At 40.7% G+C, this 16,653-nt stretch overlaps 2 protein-coding genes across 3 annotated transcripts in view; one reads left to right on the forward strand and one right to left on the reverse strand.

The window, feature by feature from the left end:
- LOC127179746 (ankyrin repeat domain-containing protein 66) overlaps positions 1-16,653 on the reverse strand; it is a 31,681-nt gene that overhangs the window by 13,271 nt on the left and 1,757 nt on the right. Inside the window, exon 4 of one of the 2 annotated variants that reach the window (XM_051133451.1) lies at positions 14,959-15,079. The exons of the other annotated variant lie outside the window; for it this stretch is intronic. The gene's annotated coding sequence lies outside the window, so the exon portion shown is untranslated. Of the gene's footprint in view, positions 1-14,958; positions 15,080-16,653 lie in introns of those variants that run through there. 2 annotated transcript variants of the gene reach the window in all.
- On the forward strand, positions 1,596-16,646 carry adgrf3a (adhesion G protein-coupled receptor F3a). Its single transcript, XM_051133446.1, has 18 exons — positions 1,596-1,729; positions 2,391-2,458; positions 2,551-2,566; positions 2,668-2,811; positions 3,650-3,796; positions 3,888-4,000; positions 4,579-4,637; positions 4,710-4,819; positions 4,936-5,157; positions 5,656-5,877; positions 5,985-6,140; positions 12,421-12,605; positions 12,704-12,889; positions 14,201-15,514; positions 15,596-15,637; positions 15,776-15,811; positions 15,920-16,000; positions 16,079-16,646. The coding sequence occupies exons 1-17, from the start codon at positions 1,702-1,704 to the stop codon at positions 15,980-15,982; spliced, it is 3,111 nt and encodes a 1,036-aa protein (XP_050989403.1). The 5' UTR covers positions 1,596-1,701; the 3' UTR covers positions 15,983-16,000; positions 16,079-16,646.

A 16,653-nucleotide genomic window follows, 5' to 3' on the forward strand; every position in this document is an offset into this window, starting at 1 on the left:
AATTTTCAGGGAGATCATGTGTTGATGAATAGCTAAATCATAAAAACAATAAATGAAATAGCCTACTACAATATGTTACATATGAAATATATTTTGTTCATTTTTTGCATGTCATCATCCATCATCAGAAAACCAGGAAAATGTTGTTAAATTATTGAAATATTAACTTCAAATCTCTATGGAGACTCAAAGGGGTTTGGCGTATTATATACTGTTATAAATAGTACACAAAAATTAGCATAAAACATCACAGAAATGCACATGTCAGTAAAGTATGTGTCATTTCATAAAAATCATGAGGCCATGCAAAGTAAAATGCAAATACTGTTGTGCTATTTTGAGTATTTTTCTGTGTCCGGCGACTGTATGTACTTTTGTTTATAGAGTGTAAATGAATGAGCCTGCTGTTCACAGGGTCTGTTTCCTTGAGGCTTGATTCCCCAAACAACTGCATTTTACTGATATTCAAAGTAGCATCTGGGGGATGGTTACTCTTGAAAATTCTGTGGAGTTCAATACATTTTTTTTTTATTTGACCACAATGCATATTAGACTTCGGACCTAATGTTTCTTTCAGTTACAACGACAAAAAAATGCTTCTGTTTTAATGCTTGAAATAAGTTTTCTACACGATAAATTTAAGTGAAGCTGAAACGTTTTAATGGCCTTGTAGTATAATGATAATAAAAGATTAGATTTAACTTTTTTGTTTTCTCACTATAGCCAAAGAACTGAGGCAAACCAGGGTATAAAAAAACCTGTAATAAAGTTTGACTAGTTAGGCCAGATAATGTTTATAACATGAACATGTACATGTTGCTTGTAAGCAAAATAAATGCAAATGAAGGTTGCATTGGAGACAAGAGATAAGCCATTCGTTGGACTTTACAGAACAGAAATGTGTCTTTGCTAAACAGAAATTGACGCAATGACGCAAATGACCAAAACATCTACGATGGTGCTATCTGATAACCAATAATATAGTAAGACATGTGAGTGGTGTTTGCCCCTAAAAAAACAGTGGTGGTTTCTTACTGTCTCGTGGGAAAAAAGTCTCTAGATTAAAGTTTCTAAAGTTACTAGATGTGACTAAATGTGCATCTGTGGGATTTTTGTTTCAGTTGTTTTATGGTAAAAACAGTGCATCTGTAACGATCTACAAGACTATATATATGTATATCTGATGTTACTTCATTAGTTTTACTTCAATTCCACATTTTCAGTCAATTTGAGTAGAAAACCAGTATTTTAAAATTTCACGTTTATCTCAAGGTGTTACATGTTGCCTCTTCAAAATAAAAAAAAAAGTGAAATTTACTATCAGTTTCTTGGTGAAATTTGTTATGAAGCAAATCTTACACCTCTTTTTTTCCTTGTGTGCTGGATTGATGGAAAAATTCAGAACAACAACCTAACTGAACTACTGTATTCATCTTATGACACGCTGGTAAAAGTTCATTTTTACCGTATTTTATTCTTTTGAAGTTTGTAAATTTATTTTTAAATGAAACTGTCTATATTTTGTATAGTGGGTCATATTTTGAGTCATGTGACCTGAATAAATGCAAATCAGGAGGCTTACTGGGAATATTCTTGAGCGGGTTATCATTCCATCCCCTAACATGGTCCGTATGGCCGCTTGAAGCTTTTTATGAAAGTCATCACTACAATAAAACTGCGCCCTGAATCCATGGGTCAATAATGCTGACAGGACTTAGAAGGCAAAGAGGTACGTTGACACATTTAATGAATGTTAGCCAGTGCTCTTCATATAAGCTCCACCAAATCAGCATATTAGAATGATATATCAGCAGCAAATGAGTAATAATGCTGAAAAATCAGCTTTGCATCAAAGGAATAAATTATACTTTAATAAAATAGAAAACCGTTATTTAAGTTATTTTATATAATATTATACAGTATATAATGTTTTACAATATTACAGTTTTTTTACTGTACTTTTTACCAAATAATTGAAGTACTGTTGATTATAAGAGCTTCTATTAAATAAAAAAAGCAATTTTTCAAACCTTCTTTTGACTGGTAGTGCATATTGCTGTGGTTAATTTATTATTCAAAAAACAAAACAAAACAATTATTCCAAACCTTTGACCGGTAGTGAATATAAAAGTATACTGCTGTGGTCAATTTATTATTTAAAAAAAAAACTTTGCTTTCAATACTTATTATATCCCTCCCTGTTAGCTTTTACTATTTTGGTAAAAGTTTAAATCGTTGTATTCATTTCTAGTGTTTAATATCTCCTTCAAATGAATCACTTGTTGTGTTTGCTAAATGAATACATGTAAATGTATTTTATTTTTGATGTCAGCGATGGAAAGCATATGTACATATTCATATGAATGACTGCGCTCTGTTCCATCCACCAGACATTTATGGTACAAAAATGAAGTTGTCTAAAGGCGTCATTCTCCTTTTTCTAGGATTGTTTTTTAAGGTGGGATAATATTGAATTATTATAAAAGTTCTTCAGTTATATAAACAATTTGTTATATTTAGCATTAACTCTTTAACACTTTTGTTTGATAGGTTGCTGTGGCAGGTGGTACGCATAGTTTTCTTTTTTTCTGGTCATTGTCAATAATAATCTATCGAATGCATATTTGTAAATATATTTACTTTTTCCATTAATTGTCGGCATGTTAGACATTCCAAGGAATTCCACACAGGTGTACTGGTTAGAGCTTGAAATCGAGTCATCGGTGTATGATAACTTCAGCGCGCTTCTGAAAGACCAGACACTTACAAAAATAACTGATGCATCTGTAACAGACATCACTATCACAACAGGTAAACAAACGTATAATAAAAAAGGTAGGCCTATTGGTAATTTTCTGCCAGTATAACATTTGTTAATTTTATGGACATTCCTAACCAAAAGCACAACACAATGCAAATTGTAATTCAAAATACGAGTAAAACCTGTACTGAAAATTGCTTCATATAAACATGGGCCATATTTTTGTGCATACAGAATGCAAATAAAATAACATTTAAATGGGTGCTTCCCTGTTGAGCATTAGAGATTTAAAAAAAATATATATGGGCTTAAGTAATTTTAAGGATGCATTTATATAAAAATCCATTACAGACTTTCAGCAATATACTCTGATTAATCAGAATTGTTTAAAATTAAACAAAAATGAGGTCAGTTCCTGGAGGATGGTGTTATTAAGGAACTGTCTTTTTTATCGTTAGAGAAAGAAAAAGAGAAGAAAATAATCTAAATTGATGGAAAATTATTTTTATAGTTAGGAAAAAAATATACACTGATTCCAAAATAAAAGAATGTTCCCCTAAATTCACATTTTGATTGAAGGATTTCAATTAAAGAAGAAAAAAAAAAGCAGATGTTTCTATGTTTCTAAATCAGTTTGTTAGTTTTTCATTGTATTTTTTAGTTAAATTCACTCCATGTTTACCTGATATTGTACTAAAAGAAAGCTAATACAATTCATTTATAAGGTACAATAATCCATCCAGTATATGATGGGGACCTGAAAATATACTGGAACTGATTTAAACATATGAAATATTGGTTAAGGAAAAATGATGGGCAGTTGCTACATTTCTCTTTAATCTATAATTGATGTTATGGACAAAAAAACTATAATGTGCTTGTTTGCAGAGTGCACATGGAATGAGATGTATAAGAATTGTTCATGCGCGTCAAACTACACAGGCAGTGAGGACATGTGCAAAAATGATAAATGCTGCAACAAAAACTGCTTGCAAAAACTTAATGACATCGCCGTGTGTCTGCCTGAATCAAGAGGTAAAGTATTGTTTGATATGGGTACAGGATTTCTTGCTGAAAAAGAAATTTAAAAACGTTCATTGAATACTGCGATTCTTATTTTTTCCAGTAAGCATTGATGGATATACTCCAATTGAAAATATGTCTTGCGAAGTTTTATGTAATCCAACGCAAAAAGGTTTGCCTGCTTATGACACTCTGGCAGAGAAAATTGCTAATTTGGTATGTACTGCTGAAAACCAACACAACACAACACAACGGTGCAAAAAAGGGGGAAAAGTTTTCCTGAAATCATTCGATTACATAACTGATTACATTTACACGACTCATCAAATTGTATTAAGGATTGCTTTTACATTCTTTTTTTTTCATTATGGTGTTTTATGTTTTACATTTTATGTTGTATAATTAGTTCAACACTGCATTATTGTGTTTACTCCTACTACACTCTTAAAAATGAAGGTGCTTCACGATGCCATAGAAGAACCTTTTTTGTCTAATGGTTCCATAAAGAACCTTTAACATCTGAAGAACCTTTGACTGAATGGTTCTTTGTGAAACCAAAAATGGTTCTTCTATAACATCGCTGTGCACCTTTATTTTTAAGAGTGTAGCCATTGTTTATGGAAAGGACAAATTGAAATTTGATGTGACCGCTTCCTATTTGCCTCCTGTAGGAACTGTAAAATATACAAGCACCATATTGTCATCCTGCAATGCCTAAAAATGTTGCTGTATTTAAGTTTTAGTTTGATTAACTTTAGCAATTCCAATCACTGGCATGTTTCAATTTCTTTTAGCTTGCAAAAGCATACAGCAAGCTGACATATTTTGATTCTCTGATTATCAACAGTTACAGGTAATCATGATAACAAACACACATAAAACACATTTAAATGACAGAAAATGTAATAACATTTTTGATTTAAAGGAGTGGCAGTGTGATTGCATCTTACACGGTACAGTTCATGAGTTCAGTCCCAATTAATGGATTGATTACTGTAGTCAGTGAATTGCAAAATTCGAAGCTGGTAACAACAGGTAACTTCTTTACTGTGAACTATTTCTTTCACTTGTTTAATTATTGCCAATACTTCAGACACAATGTTATGTGAATAAGTAGAGTTTAATACAGTCACAGCTTACTTTCTCTAAAGGCATCATCACTATTACGAGACTTCACAATCACACGATTGATACTGGCTCCTCGACAAGTATAACTTGCACTCCACCAGCAGAGCTGGAAGGGGTGGAACCTAAGTGGTACTTAAATGTGCAGAATAAATCGACAGAGATCACAGTAGGAGAAGAGGCCAACTTTACAAAAAACGGTTTGGAGGACACTGTTAATCTCAAAAACATTTCAGGAAGCTGGAAAGGTATGTTTCTGTACACATATGTAATCAAGATAACTGCATGACTTTGAAAGGATTTTTTTTTTACTCATTTTTAAATTAGGGCTGTCAATTAATCAGCGCATACAAAATAAAAGTTTGTGTTTGCCTAATATATGTGTGTGTACTGTGTGTAATTATTATGTATATATAAATACACACAAATTGATGCATATATTTAAGAGATGTACGTTATTTATGTACAAAATATTTGTATTTATAAATAATATAAATTCTATACAAATGATAATAAATACATTTACTTGTAAATATTTCTTAAATATATACATGAATGTGCTTGTGTTTATATACATTTATATATTACACACAGTACACACACATATTAGGCAAACTCAAACTTTTATTTTGTATGCGATTAATCGTTTGACAGCCCTATTTTAAATATTTCAGTAATTAAATATGAGGTCATTGATTTCAGCTTAATGGTGATGTGTGTAATTTCTTATGTTCAAACCTATCTAGGAAGAATTAAATGCGTGTACACAAGCGGGCCCATAGAACACACAGCAAGTACAGAGTTGGACATAGCACTTTTGCCAGAAATACAAGCTAAGAGCAGTCCCCAATTTCCTGATTGTAGAGATAATTCACCAAAAACGGTTGTTGTTGAGTGTAAAATTTCAAACGACACAGAAAATTACACGGTTACATGGAGTAATGATCGCTTCACAAACAAAGATCGAGGTAAGCATCTCATAACTATAACTAGCTTAAACAATGTGATGGAAAGATAAATATCTATTTGTATTTTTAAACACTATAATATTTTTTTTTATTACTGCATTCTCTAGAAGTCCAAGGGAATATTATCATTTATAAAGCAGAGGCGACCATATATTGTGCAGAGCCAAACAATGAAACAATATATGTTCAATGTACATTCACAAACAACAGAGCCAAATCCAACCGTTTAACAACCAAAACTGTGGAGATCCCCATCATTTTTCGTAAGTTTTAGTGCTGTTTAACATTTTGCCTTTGAAGAATTAAGATCATTTCCATATAATGGAAAAAGTCATTCATTCTTCCCCTCCGTTGAAGCTCTTAATTGGAATGCAAAAACACTGACTACAAAAATGACTTTTGAGATGAACAATGAATAATGATGCTATTTTATGAATTAGAATGACTTTTGTAGTTCTTTTTGTCATACAGTCATACAGGTTTGGAATGGCTTGATAGTAAACAAGGAGACAAATATCACTTTTGAGTGAACTAATATATGTTCCCTATCTGTCGTACACTCCGAGTTGTGTCGAGTTAGTGTACGACACTAGGGGTCGCTCTTGAGAGCCCAAACACCTCTGACAGTTTTGAGAAAGGCCAATGAAAATTGGGTGTGCAGATTTGCATAGCTGGCCACGCCCCGGACATCCGGGTATAATAGGGCAGCGTGTGCATCTGCTCACTCGTTCTGTTCTTCGGAGCCGAATGCAGCGTCTCTGCGTGAGATGCAGCAACATTCACCTCTCTCGTCGTTGGATCTGCAGCACAGACAGCGGTCTCTCCCTCTCTAGCACAGCCTGTGTTGTGAGAGTCCCCTGGGTGCGTCGACAGCGATCTTGAAGAGCAATCTTCCTTCTAAAGGGGTGATTTCTCTGATAGAGCTGGCACGGTAGGATTGTGTGTTGGTTAACATATCTTTCCCTCCGTGTCATCCTGGTTGCGGCTTACCTTCCCAAACGATCGACACGACCGTTGTGTTCAGTGTTGAGTTATGCTCACGCTGATGCAGCGCTTGTTGTTGACTCATGTTTTGCTTGCGAGAGCTCGATCATGGACGCGCTTGCTCGTCAGCCGCGTGCTTTACGTGAAGCCGCGGCTCACTCCGACTGCTTCCCGCTCCGGTCCTTCTACTTTCGGGTACGAGGCCGTTGCGATGTGCGTCGGTAACGAGCATTAGGAAGCAGGGAAGGCTCTGCCGGGTGAAAACCCCGCAAACCTCTCGCTCCTCGCGTCCCTCGATCCAAACGATCAACACGACCGTTGTATTCAGTGTTGAGATTCTCACGCCGATGCAGCGCTTGTTGTTGATTCATGTTTTGCCGGCGAAAACATGACCTGGGCGCACGAGCCGTATGCTTACGTTCCCGACTGCTACCCGCTCCGGTCCTTCTACTTCCGGGTACGAGGCCGTTGCGATGTGCGTTGGTGACGAGCATTACAAAGCAAGGAAGGTTTTGCCGGGTGAAAACCCCGCAAACCCCTCGCTTCGTGCGTCCCTCGATTGAGTTTCCGGACAAGTTTGTTAGTCTGTCTCAGTACAGCTGACTTTCTTATTCAGAACTCCTAATTGGGCGGAAATGGTTAGCGGCAGCATCGCTAAGGAAGGGCGTGAACTATTTGAAAGCAGAAACTTCAGCTGAGCAAGCCTCTACGGGGGACTGATTCTCAGTTTGAGGTGGATGCTAAAAAAAATGGCGGCCGTGCCTGAAACGGGCAGCCAAGAAGGGGCTGGTTAATAGACATCTGGGTAACGACCTGTACGCTCGTTTACAGTGTCTGTTTCCCGGAAGTACACGAGAAGTCGGTGAAATCGCGGAAAGCCCATTTTTAAAAAAAAAAAAAAAAAATGGTCAGAACGTGTTAAACCAACTTCTCCTCCTTCACCACTCTCGATGGGGGTCCAGCGAGGGGGTTTCAGAGGTTCCCCCAGGTGGAGGGGGCGATTGCAGTGTACTCCCTGCTAATTGCCGCCGCTTGTGGGATTCCTTCCAGAACTCCCGTTCAGGGCCTGTAAGTTCTTCCGGGCAAGGCTTACATGGCTTCTGGACAGGCTGCGTCCGCCTTACATACCATGGCCATCCTCTGGGCGTTCAGGCCGTGGCGTTGCGAGCTCATTACGAGGGTGGTTCCAACCTAGAGCTGTGAGTCGTGGCGCACGCTCTAGGAAGGGCGATGTCTACTTGTTGGTCCAGGAACGCCACCTGTGGCTGCACCTGTCAGAAATGCGGGAAATTTGAAGTCCGCTTCTTACCCCCCATTTCCCAGGTTTTTCCTTCTGGCAACACCGTGATAGAATTTGCAGCGAAAGTCCTTCACGGTAGGAGCAGACAGAGCCGCGGGTCAGGGCTCCGGTCCTCTACCCCCGACTAATCCTGTCTGTTCGTCGCCACGGACGTTCCCCTATAGAACTCCTGAGGCCCCGCGACAGCCGGGCCTCTGGCCTGACCGCCCAGCGGTCAGAGATCTTGTGGGAAGGTGGCAACACAAGCTTGTCGGTAGGCTTGCTAGAACCCTCGTTAGGCTTCTAGTTTTTCTTCTGACGAGCAATCCAGAGCAGGCGGGCTAGCTGACCCGTCCAGATCCACTCTCGACCCGGGGATGAGAGATGGATTCGGTACAAACTCTGCATAATGGCAAAGACACACCGCGCTCTTGGGGCTTCATCTCCAAACACGGCGTTCTCTGCCTTATTCAGCCACGACATTCCCATTCCAGGTACGTCGGGCATAGTTCCCTGAGACCTGAAGCTTCTCAGAACTACCTGACTTGGCTATGCAACTCAGGTTGCAAGGCATCCGCTAAGGTCTACGGCATTCTCTTATAAATCGACTCCGGGCAAGAATGCTATGGTCCCTTAAGCGGAGATCGCAGCCCCCCTGGGAAGGGTGCGATCGATCCTATCCCCTCAGCCAAAATGAAGGTAAGGGTTCGCCGACCCCTACTTCATTGTACCAAGATGGGTGGTTGACTCATACCAATCTTAAAACAGAGGTTTTTGAATCGGGCCCTTTCTCGAGCTCGCGTTCAAACATTAGCCCTTGAACACACATTCCTTGTGTGTCAGGGCTTAAGATTGGTTGATGGCATTGGACCTGAGCTACACGTACTATCATGTCTTGATCCTCCAAGACTCTGTCTTCGAGATCAGGCTCATCAGTACAAGGTTCCCCCTGCGGCCTATCCCTGCCGCCCTGCGCCTTTACGAAGGTAGCAGGGGCTGCCCTTGCCCCCCTCAGGGAAGTGGGCATCCTCATTCTCAATTATCTTGACGACTGGCTATTCCTAGTTCACTCGTGGGATATGGGTTGCGTACACAGGGACATGGTTCTCAACCATTGGCCCAGTTGGGACCTCAGGTCAACTGGGAAAAGAGCAAACTCTCCCCGGCACAGAGGATCTCTTTTCTCGGCGTAGAGCTGGATTCGGTTAGTATGTCTGCGCGTCTCTTCCCAGAGCGTGCACAGTCAGTTCTGAGGTGTGTGGCAACACTCCGATGCGGTCAGCGGTCCCCCTAAAACAGGTTCAGAGGCTCCTAGGGCACATGGCATCCTCAGCCGCGGTCACGCCGTTGGGTTTGATGCACATGAGACCGCTGCAGCACTGGCTTCATACTCGAGTCCCCAGGTGGGCGTGGCATCAGGGCACATCCCGTGTGAACATCACGCCATCGTGTCGCCAGACACCCAGCCCTTGGACAGACATTGTGTTCCTGTGGTCAGGTGTCCCCTTGGAACAAGTGTCCAGACGCATCGTTGTCACCACAGATGCTTCCAAGATTGGCTGGGGTGCCACCTGCGACGGGCAGGCAGCTTCCGGGGTCTGGACAGGCCCCCGACTGTTCTGGCACATAAATTGTCTGGAGTTGTTGGCAGTGCTTCTAGCTCTGAGGAGGTTCCGGCCTAGGATTCAGGGCAAGCATGTGTTGGTCAGGTCCGACAACACTGCGACTGTGGCCTACATCAACCACCAGGGCGATGTACGCTCCTTTCGCATGTCACAACTAGCCCGCCGTCTCCTGCTCTGGAGTCAACACAGACTCAAGTCTCTACGTACCACTCACATTCCAGGCGGAACCAATCGTATAGCCGATTCCCTGTCATGACAGGTTTTGCTCGGAGGCGAGTGGAGGCTCCACCCCCAGTCGGTCCAACTGATTGGGATCGATTCGGCCAGGCAGAGATGGTTCTCTTTGCCTCACCGGAATCCACCCACTGCCAGTTGTGACATGGTCTGACCGAGGCCCCCCTCGGGTTAGACGCACTGGCACACAGTTGGCCGAGGGGCTGGCTCAAGTATGCGTTTCCTCCAGTGAGCCTCATCGCACAAACTTTGTGCAAAGTCAGAGAGGACAGGGAACAGATTCTCTTGGTGGCCCCCTTCTGGCCCAACAGAACCTGGTTCTCAGACCTGGTGCTCCTGGCATCAGCCCCTCCCTGGTGCATTCCTCTGAGGGAGGACCTCCTTTCTCAGGGGAAGGGCACATTCTGGCACCCGCGCCCCAATCTTTGGAACCTCCACCTATGGTCCCTGGACGCGACCAGGAGGACTTCAGAGACCTTTTCCTTCAGTGGTAAACACACTTCTACAGGCAAGAGCCCCCTGACGGCTGTATGACTTAAAGTGGCGCATCTTGAGAACTGGTGTTCTTTCCACGGGAGGGACCCACGGAGCTGTGGTATCGAATCAGTGTTATCCTTTCTCCAAAAGGGCCTGGACAGGCACCTATCTGCATCTACACTCAGGGTTCATGTCGCAGCCATATCAGCTAACCATGACCTGGTGGGCGGCAGATCGGTGGGGAAACACGATTCGGTATCAGGTTTCTGAGAGGAGCTCTGAACCCTCCTCGGCCGCATCTAATCCCCTCTTGGGATCTTGCTGTGGTTCTCCAAGGTCTACAACAAGATCCAATTGAGCCCCTTCAGTCAGTCGAACTCGATGCTCTCTCCTTAAAGACGGCTCTTTTTGACTGTGCTCACTTCCATCAAGAGTGGGAGACCTCCTGGCCCTCTCCGTGAACAGTTCGTGCCTGGAATTCGGACCAGCGGATTCTCACGTTGTCTTGAGACCCCGGCCTGGATACGTGCCCAAGGTCCCCACCACTCCCTTCAGAGATCAGGTGATGACCTTGCAAGCTATTCCTCTCAGGAGGATGACCCCAACCTGACCTATGTTATGCCCAGTCCGTGCCCTGCGCATCTACATGGAACAAACTCAGCCCTTGAGATGTTCGGAACAGCTCTTGTCTGTTACGGAGGACAGCAGAAGGGGAAAGTTGTCTCCAAGCAGAGGATCTCCCACTGGCTGGCAAACGCGATCTGGATGGCCTACCGGGCCAGAGGCCTACCCTGCCCTCTGGAGGTAAGAGTCCATTCGACTAGGGGCGTTGCTGCCTAGGTAGGTTTCCTGAACGCGAACCCTGGGCACCATTCCATCATTGGCACTCCTGACGTAGCAGAGTTTGGCGGAGGAACTTGTTACGAAATCTCAACGCAAGGTATGGTTACTTCTCTAACTCTTGGTTGGATTTGTGCCCCATATGTAGTGGCTCCTCATGTAGTGGCCCCATGTGTGTATTTTCCACCTATAACTCCTGTGGTGCGGTGTTTTCCCCTGAAGACAGGTTTGTCTCTAGGGCCTGAGTCAGGTTGTCTCCCCGGGTGTGAGACCCACCTCAGGTCCCATATTTAATGATGTCACTTTATACCCCCCCTTTTGGGCAGGTTGTGAACTCCGTAGTGCCTTTTCCTTCGGGAAACCGGCACTTCCCCAACGTTCTCAGACACTCAGCCGCTCCACTGAGGAAGGCCCGGCTGCGGGACACTGCTGTAACAGGTCAGTCTTGGACGTTGGATGGTCACGACGAGGTGAGCTGCACTTACGTTAACACGTTGCCCTGTTACACTTGCGCTTATCACTCGTGACGCGGCCAGACATGTGGCGTGTTTTTACGGGGACCCCTAGTGTCGTACACTAACTCGACACAACTCGGAGTGTACGACAGATAGGGAACGTCTCGGTTACGTATGGTAACCCTCGTTCCCTGATGGAGGGAACGGAGACGTTGTGTCTCCCATGCCACATCTCTGGTCCGCCTCTGAGTGAGCTGAGACGCTCGGCTCCTCAGATCAGAACGAGTGAGCAGATGCCCTATTATACCCGGATGTCCGGGGCGTGGCCAGCTATGCAAATCTGCACACCCAATTTTCATTGGCCTTTCTCAAAACTATCAGAGGTGTTTGGGCTCTCAAGAGCGACCCCTAGTGTCGTACACTAACTCGACACAACGTCTCCGTTCCCTCCATCAGGGAACGAGGGTTACCATACGTAACCGAGACGTTATTGTATATTGATGAATGGCTAAATTACTTTGTTTTTTCCAAACAGATGCCTAGTATACTTATGAAAGACTAGTAATTGTTTTGTGAATTTTTGAATTGTAATAATGAAAACAAAAATGATGAGAAAAACAAATTTGTTGTATTTCATTCCATTAAACAGCCCATTCATCATACTGTGAGTCAGACAATGAGTGGCCCTTAACAAAAGACAAATGTGAGGCCATTTTATCCTGTAAGAACACTGCTGTTGGACTGAGAAAGAGAATGTGCTTAAACAAAGTGTTGCAACCCGAAATCTCTACTTGTGTGAATGAGGACCTGCATGGCATTAAAAAGGATATAGAGGTATCATTCTTTAGTATTCATGCACTTAATTCGTCATTGCTAGACAGATTTACTCACATGACTGAATACTTGTTTTTTTTTTTCTTTCACAATAACAGATCTTAAATAAAGGCATTGGCCTTATTAAGAACGATGCAGAAAATCTTTTCAAGCGAATACAGCAGTCAACCACAGTGGAGACATTCAACTCATTTGCAAATATTAATGAATCTGTAGTTATTTTGGATGCCATTAACAAAGTATCTAAACAGCAGTCAAATCAATGGAATGATACTATTATGTCTGTATGTATGTTTTCTCTTAAGCTTCCTTGTAACATTATGTGTTAACCCTCTTATTAACATTTAACTGCTCTTTAAAATCTTAAGTAATAGTTGTGACCTTCGACCACAAAACCAGTCATAAGTAGCACAGGTATAATTGTAGCATTAGTACGATACATTGTATAGGTCAAAATATCCATTTTTCCTTTATGCCAAAAATCATTAGGATATTATGCCAAAATGTGGCATCCAAAATATAAGAGCTTAAGGGGCTTCATGTTCAATGAAGATATTTCCTACCATAAATATCAAAGCCTAATTTTTGACTGGTAATATGCATTGCTAAGAACTTCACTTGGACAGCTTTAAAGGCAATTTTCTCAGTATTTACACCCTCAGATTCCAGATTTTCAAATTGTTGTATCTCGGAAAAATATTGCCAAATGTCCTAACAAACTATACATCGATGGAAAGTTTATTTATTCAACTTTAATATAATGTTTATATCTCAATTAAAAAAAAAATTGACCCTTATTACTGGTTTTGTAGTCCAGGGTCACATCTGGTTTGGGAACAGGGCTATTGTCAGATCTATTACAATAGCTTGGTGAAGTAACACAATGCATGTGAAAAGAAATATTTTAGAGCTTCGTAAGTATTTTACAGTTTTCTTCAATCGCTTTGGCTCATTTTTCAAACAAACCCAACATTCCCAAAACTGGAATGCAGTTGTCACTACTGGTTTATGCCTATGCTTGCAGACTGTAGGAACTCACCCAAAACATTTACTTCATGTTTTAGCATTTTTTGTTAATGTGTCAGTAAATTGGCCTTTTTCTGACATCAGACTGGTCACAGAAAAAGATTGTGAACATTTGCATGTATACAGTATATTTATTTTTGTAGCATGAAAACATTTATGGACTAAACATGTACAACAGATTTTAACAGCTGAATGGATCATTTTGTGTGTTTATTTTGTGATGGAATTTTTTTGAAGTTTTATAGAGTATAACAATCAACTCATCAGTTCTGATCAGCAAGCCATGTGCAAACTCAGATCTGGTGTGAACAAGAGAAACTAATTCAGCTTGAGGTTTTAAGAAAAAAAGAAAAGCCGAAGCGATTGTAATATTTAGAGAAACTTAAAACAACAATACACAAAGAACTCAAAGGACGAAAAAATCCTATTAAAAACATTTTTTACTGGAAACATGTCAAAAATGAACTCTAATTACTTAGAAACATTAATTCAAAATGGAAAATAATCAAATTCCTGTGCTTGCTCCAAGTCTAATTGCATTTCACTTTCTTCTTGTTTTTACATTACAGGACTTTGTCAGCACTATAAGCAACACTTTGAATGACACAAATGTCTGGAAAAATCCTAAAACTGAAGACACAAATTTATCTGTATCATATCTAAGGGCCACAGAGGAAACAATAAACAACTCAAATCTGACCTTCAATGACTATTCCAAAAATGAAAATGTTAAACTTGTGGTCTGTAATAACTCCAATGCGGCACTGTGCGGTGCCTTTAAAGTCAATGTCACCGCAGACAGTAAGGTTGTTGTCGTTGGATTCCGGAACCTTAATGAAATTTTACCAAAGTATAATGGAAGTGATACGTTAGAGACCACCATCGTGTCAGTCATCACTACAAATAATGCCACTGAGAGAAATTCCACCTCTGTTCAGCTGAGTTTTGATTACGCTAAAAAAAGAATTCGGAATCATGAAATGTATTGTGTTTTCTGGGATGAAAATGAGAATGCATGGTCTTCAAAGGGGTGTAAATGGGGCGGTGCAGAAAAGCCAGAGTTGTGCACATGTGAACACAACTCTGCGTTCACCATACTGATGTCCAAAACGGCAGAGACCCTACCGTACATGACGGAACTGACCTACGCTGGCTTAGGAATATCCATCGTCTCACTTGTTCTGTGTTTAATCATTGAGTTTTTGGTATGGGATACAGTTGTAAAATCAGACATCGCCAATTTTCGCCACGTGGCCTTAGTCAATATCTGTTTATGCTTGCTGTTTGCACACTGTGGATTTTTGGCATCTGCCGATCCGAAGGCAATCTCCCCACAATGGTGCTCCATCCTTGCAGTACTCGAACACTTTTTTTTCCTCGCCGTCTTCTTCTGGATGCTGTGCTTGAGTCTCGTGCTTCTTCACCAAATGATATTTGTCTTTGATCAGCTGAGGAAAAAGGTTTTTTTGGCATTATCTATCACTGTTGGTTATGTATGCCCAATAATATGTGTAGCAACAACCTACATTACTTTCGGCGGTAAAGAAGATGAATACTATTCCAAAGATACTTGCTGGCTTGTATATCGGGGTATGTTGAAGGGCTCCATCTTTTCCTTTGTGATTCCTGCCTTAACTATTGTGATGGTAAACCTTTTCACGCTGGTTGTGGTGATTATGAAGATAGTCAGTCCTACTGTGTCTGAGTCAAAGGCACGGGACCAAAAGGACGTTGCCAGGAGTATGATTAAGACAATAGTCTTCCTAAGCCCTGTCCTCGGATTAACTTGGCTCCTTGGGATTTTGGTGCTGTACCTTGACCTTACACAAAAACCTTATGCCCAAATTGTGGGCTACTCATTTACATTGCTCAACTCACTGCAGGTAAGGGTCAAGCATCAAACACTTTGTTTATGTGCTCATTCATGCATGTACGTTAAAATATTTTGCTGTATTTCATTACAGGGCTTTTTGATACTGCTGACAAACTGCCTGGGAGAGAAAAAGGTAACTATGGGCACTACACGTGTCCTTAATATGACTGATCATAATTGTCTTAAGAATTTAAGCTGAAAATATAACATTTAACCACTTTCATTCACATCAGTCATGCTCAATATAATGATATTTTTATTTTTCCCAAAGGTTTTTGATGCACTTCAGAAGCGTTTCCAGTCCAAGGTTAGTATGTGCGAAAGAAGTGTATGCATTTACTAATGCAAAAAGCATTACGAAAACTGAAATAAAATGTGAAATAACAACTCACATTCCCACATTTTCTTACATTAGCCAACAGTGCAGTCTAAAACTCAAATCTCAACTAAAGCGACATCTTCAAGTATCACGAACTAAAGACAGAACCAATTAAAGGTAAGTTACATTTGTGCTCTTGAGAATATTTTATTTAGCGTCTACATACTGTCTAATGTTATTTTTATTCCAAATCAGCATGTGAATATTTGAGTCGGTGCCTTTTTGAAAGTACTGAGAAGAGAAGACATGAAACTCGAGGGAAAACTTCAGGGATTACCTTCTGGCGCATTCAGCTACATGATATTGTAGCCCAGGGGATATATTTATATTTAGATGTTATCATGTTACCACATCAGATTATTAATGCATTTAGGGTGAATGAGTTCATTTTTCTTTTTCTTTCTGAAAATGGTTTATTCAGTTTTATGTATATTCATGTAAATATAATTATGCTAGTATGTCTGTAGCCTACATGGTATGACTCAGAACAGGTGAAAGTCTTAGATGAATTTAGTGAATGAGTTCATTTTTCTATTTGAAAATAGTTCAGTTTTTGTGTATGTTCATCTAGTATATTTAGTCTGCTTTTTCAAAACTGCTGACAGTCGTACATGAATATTAATTTTGGCATGTCATTTTACTGTCCTCCAACAATACTTTCTTTTATATTTTACATTTTATGTAGATCTACAACAAAATTTGCAGATATTGCCTATAAGCATTCATTAGTATCCATTAGTTTGTATTTGCTTTTTTGTCATAATAAAACC

This window comes from Labeo rohita, chromosome 17 (assembly GCF_022985175.1).
Source record: "Labeo rohita strain BAU-BD-2019 chromosome 17, IGBB_LRoh.1.0, whole genome shotgun sequence".
In the NCBI taxonomy this organism is placed as follows: domain Eukaryota; kingdom Metazoa; phylum Chordata; class Actinopteri; order Cypriniformes; family Cyprinidae; genus Labeo; species Labeo rohita.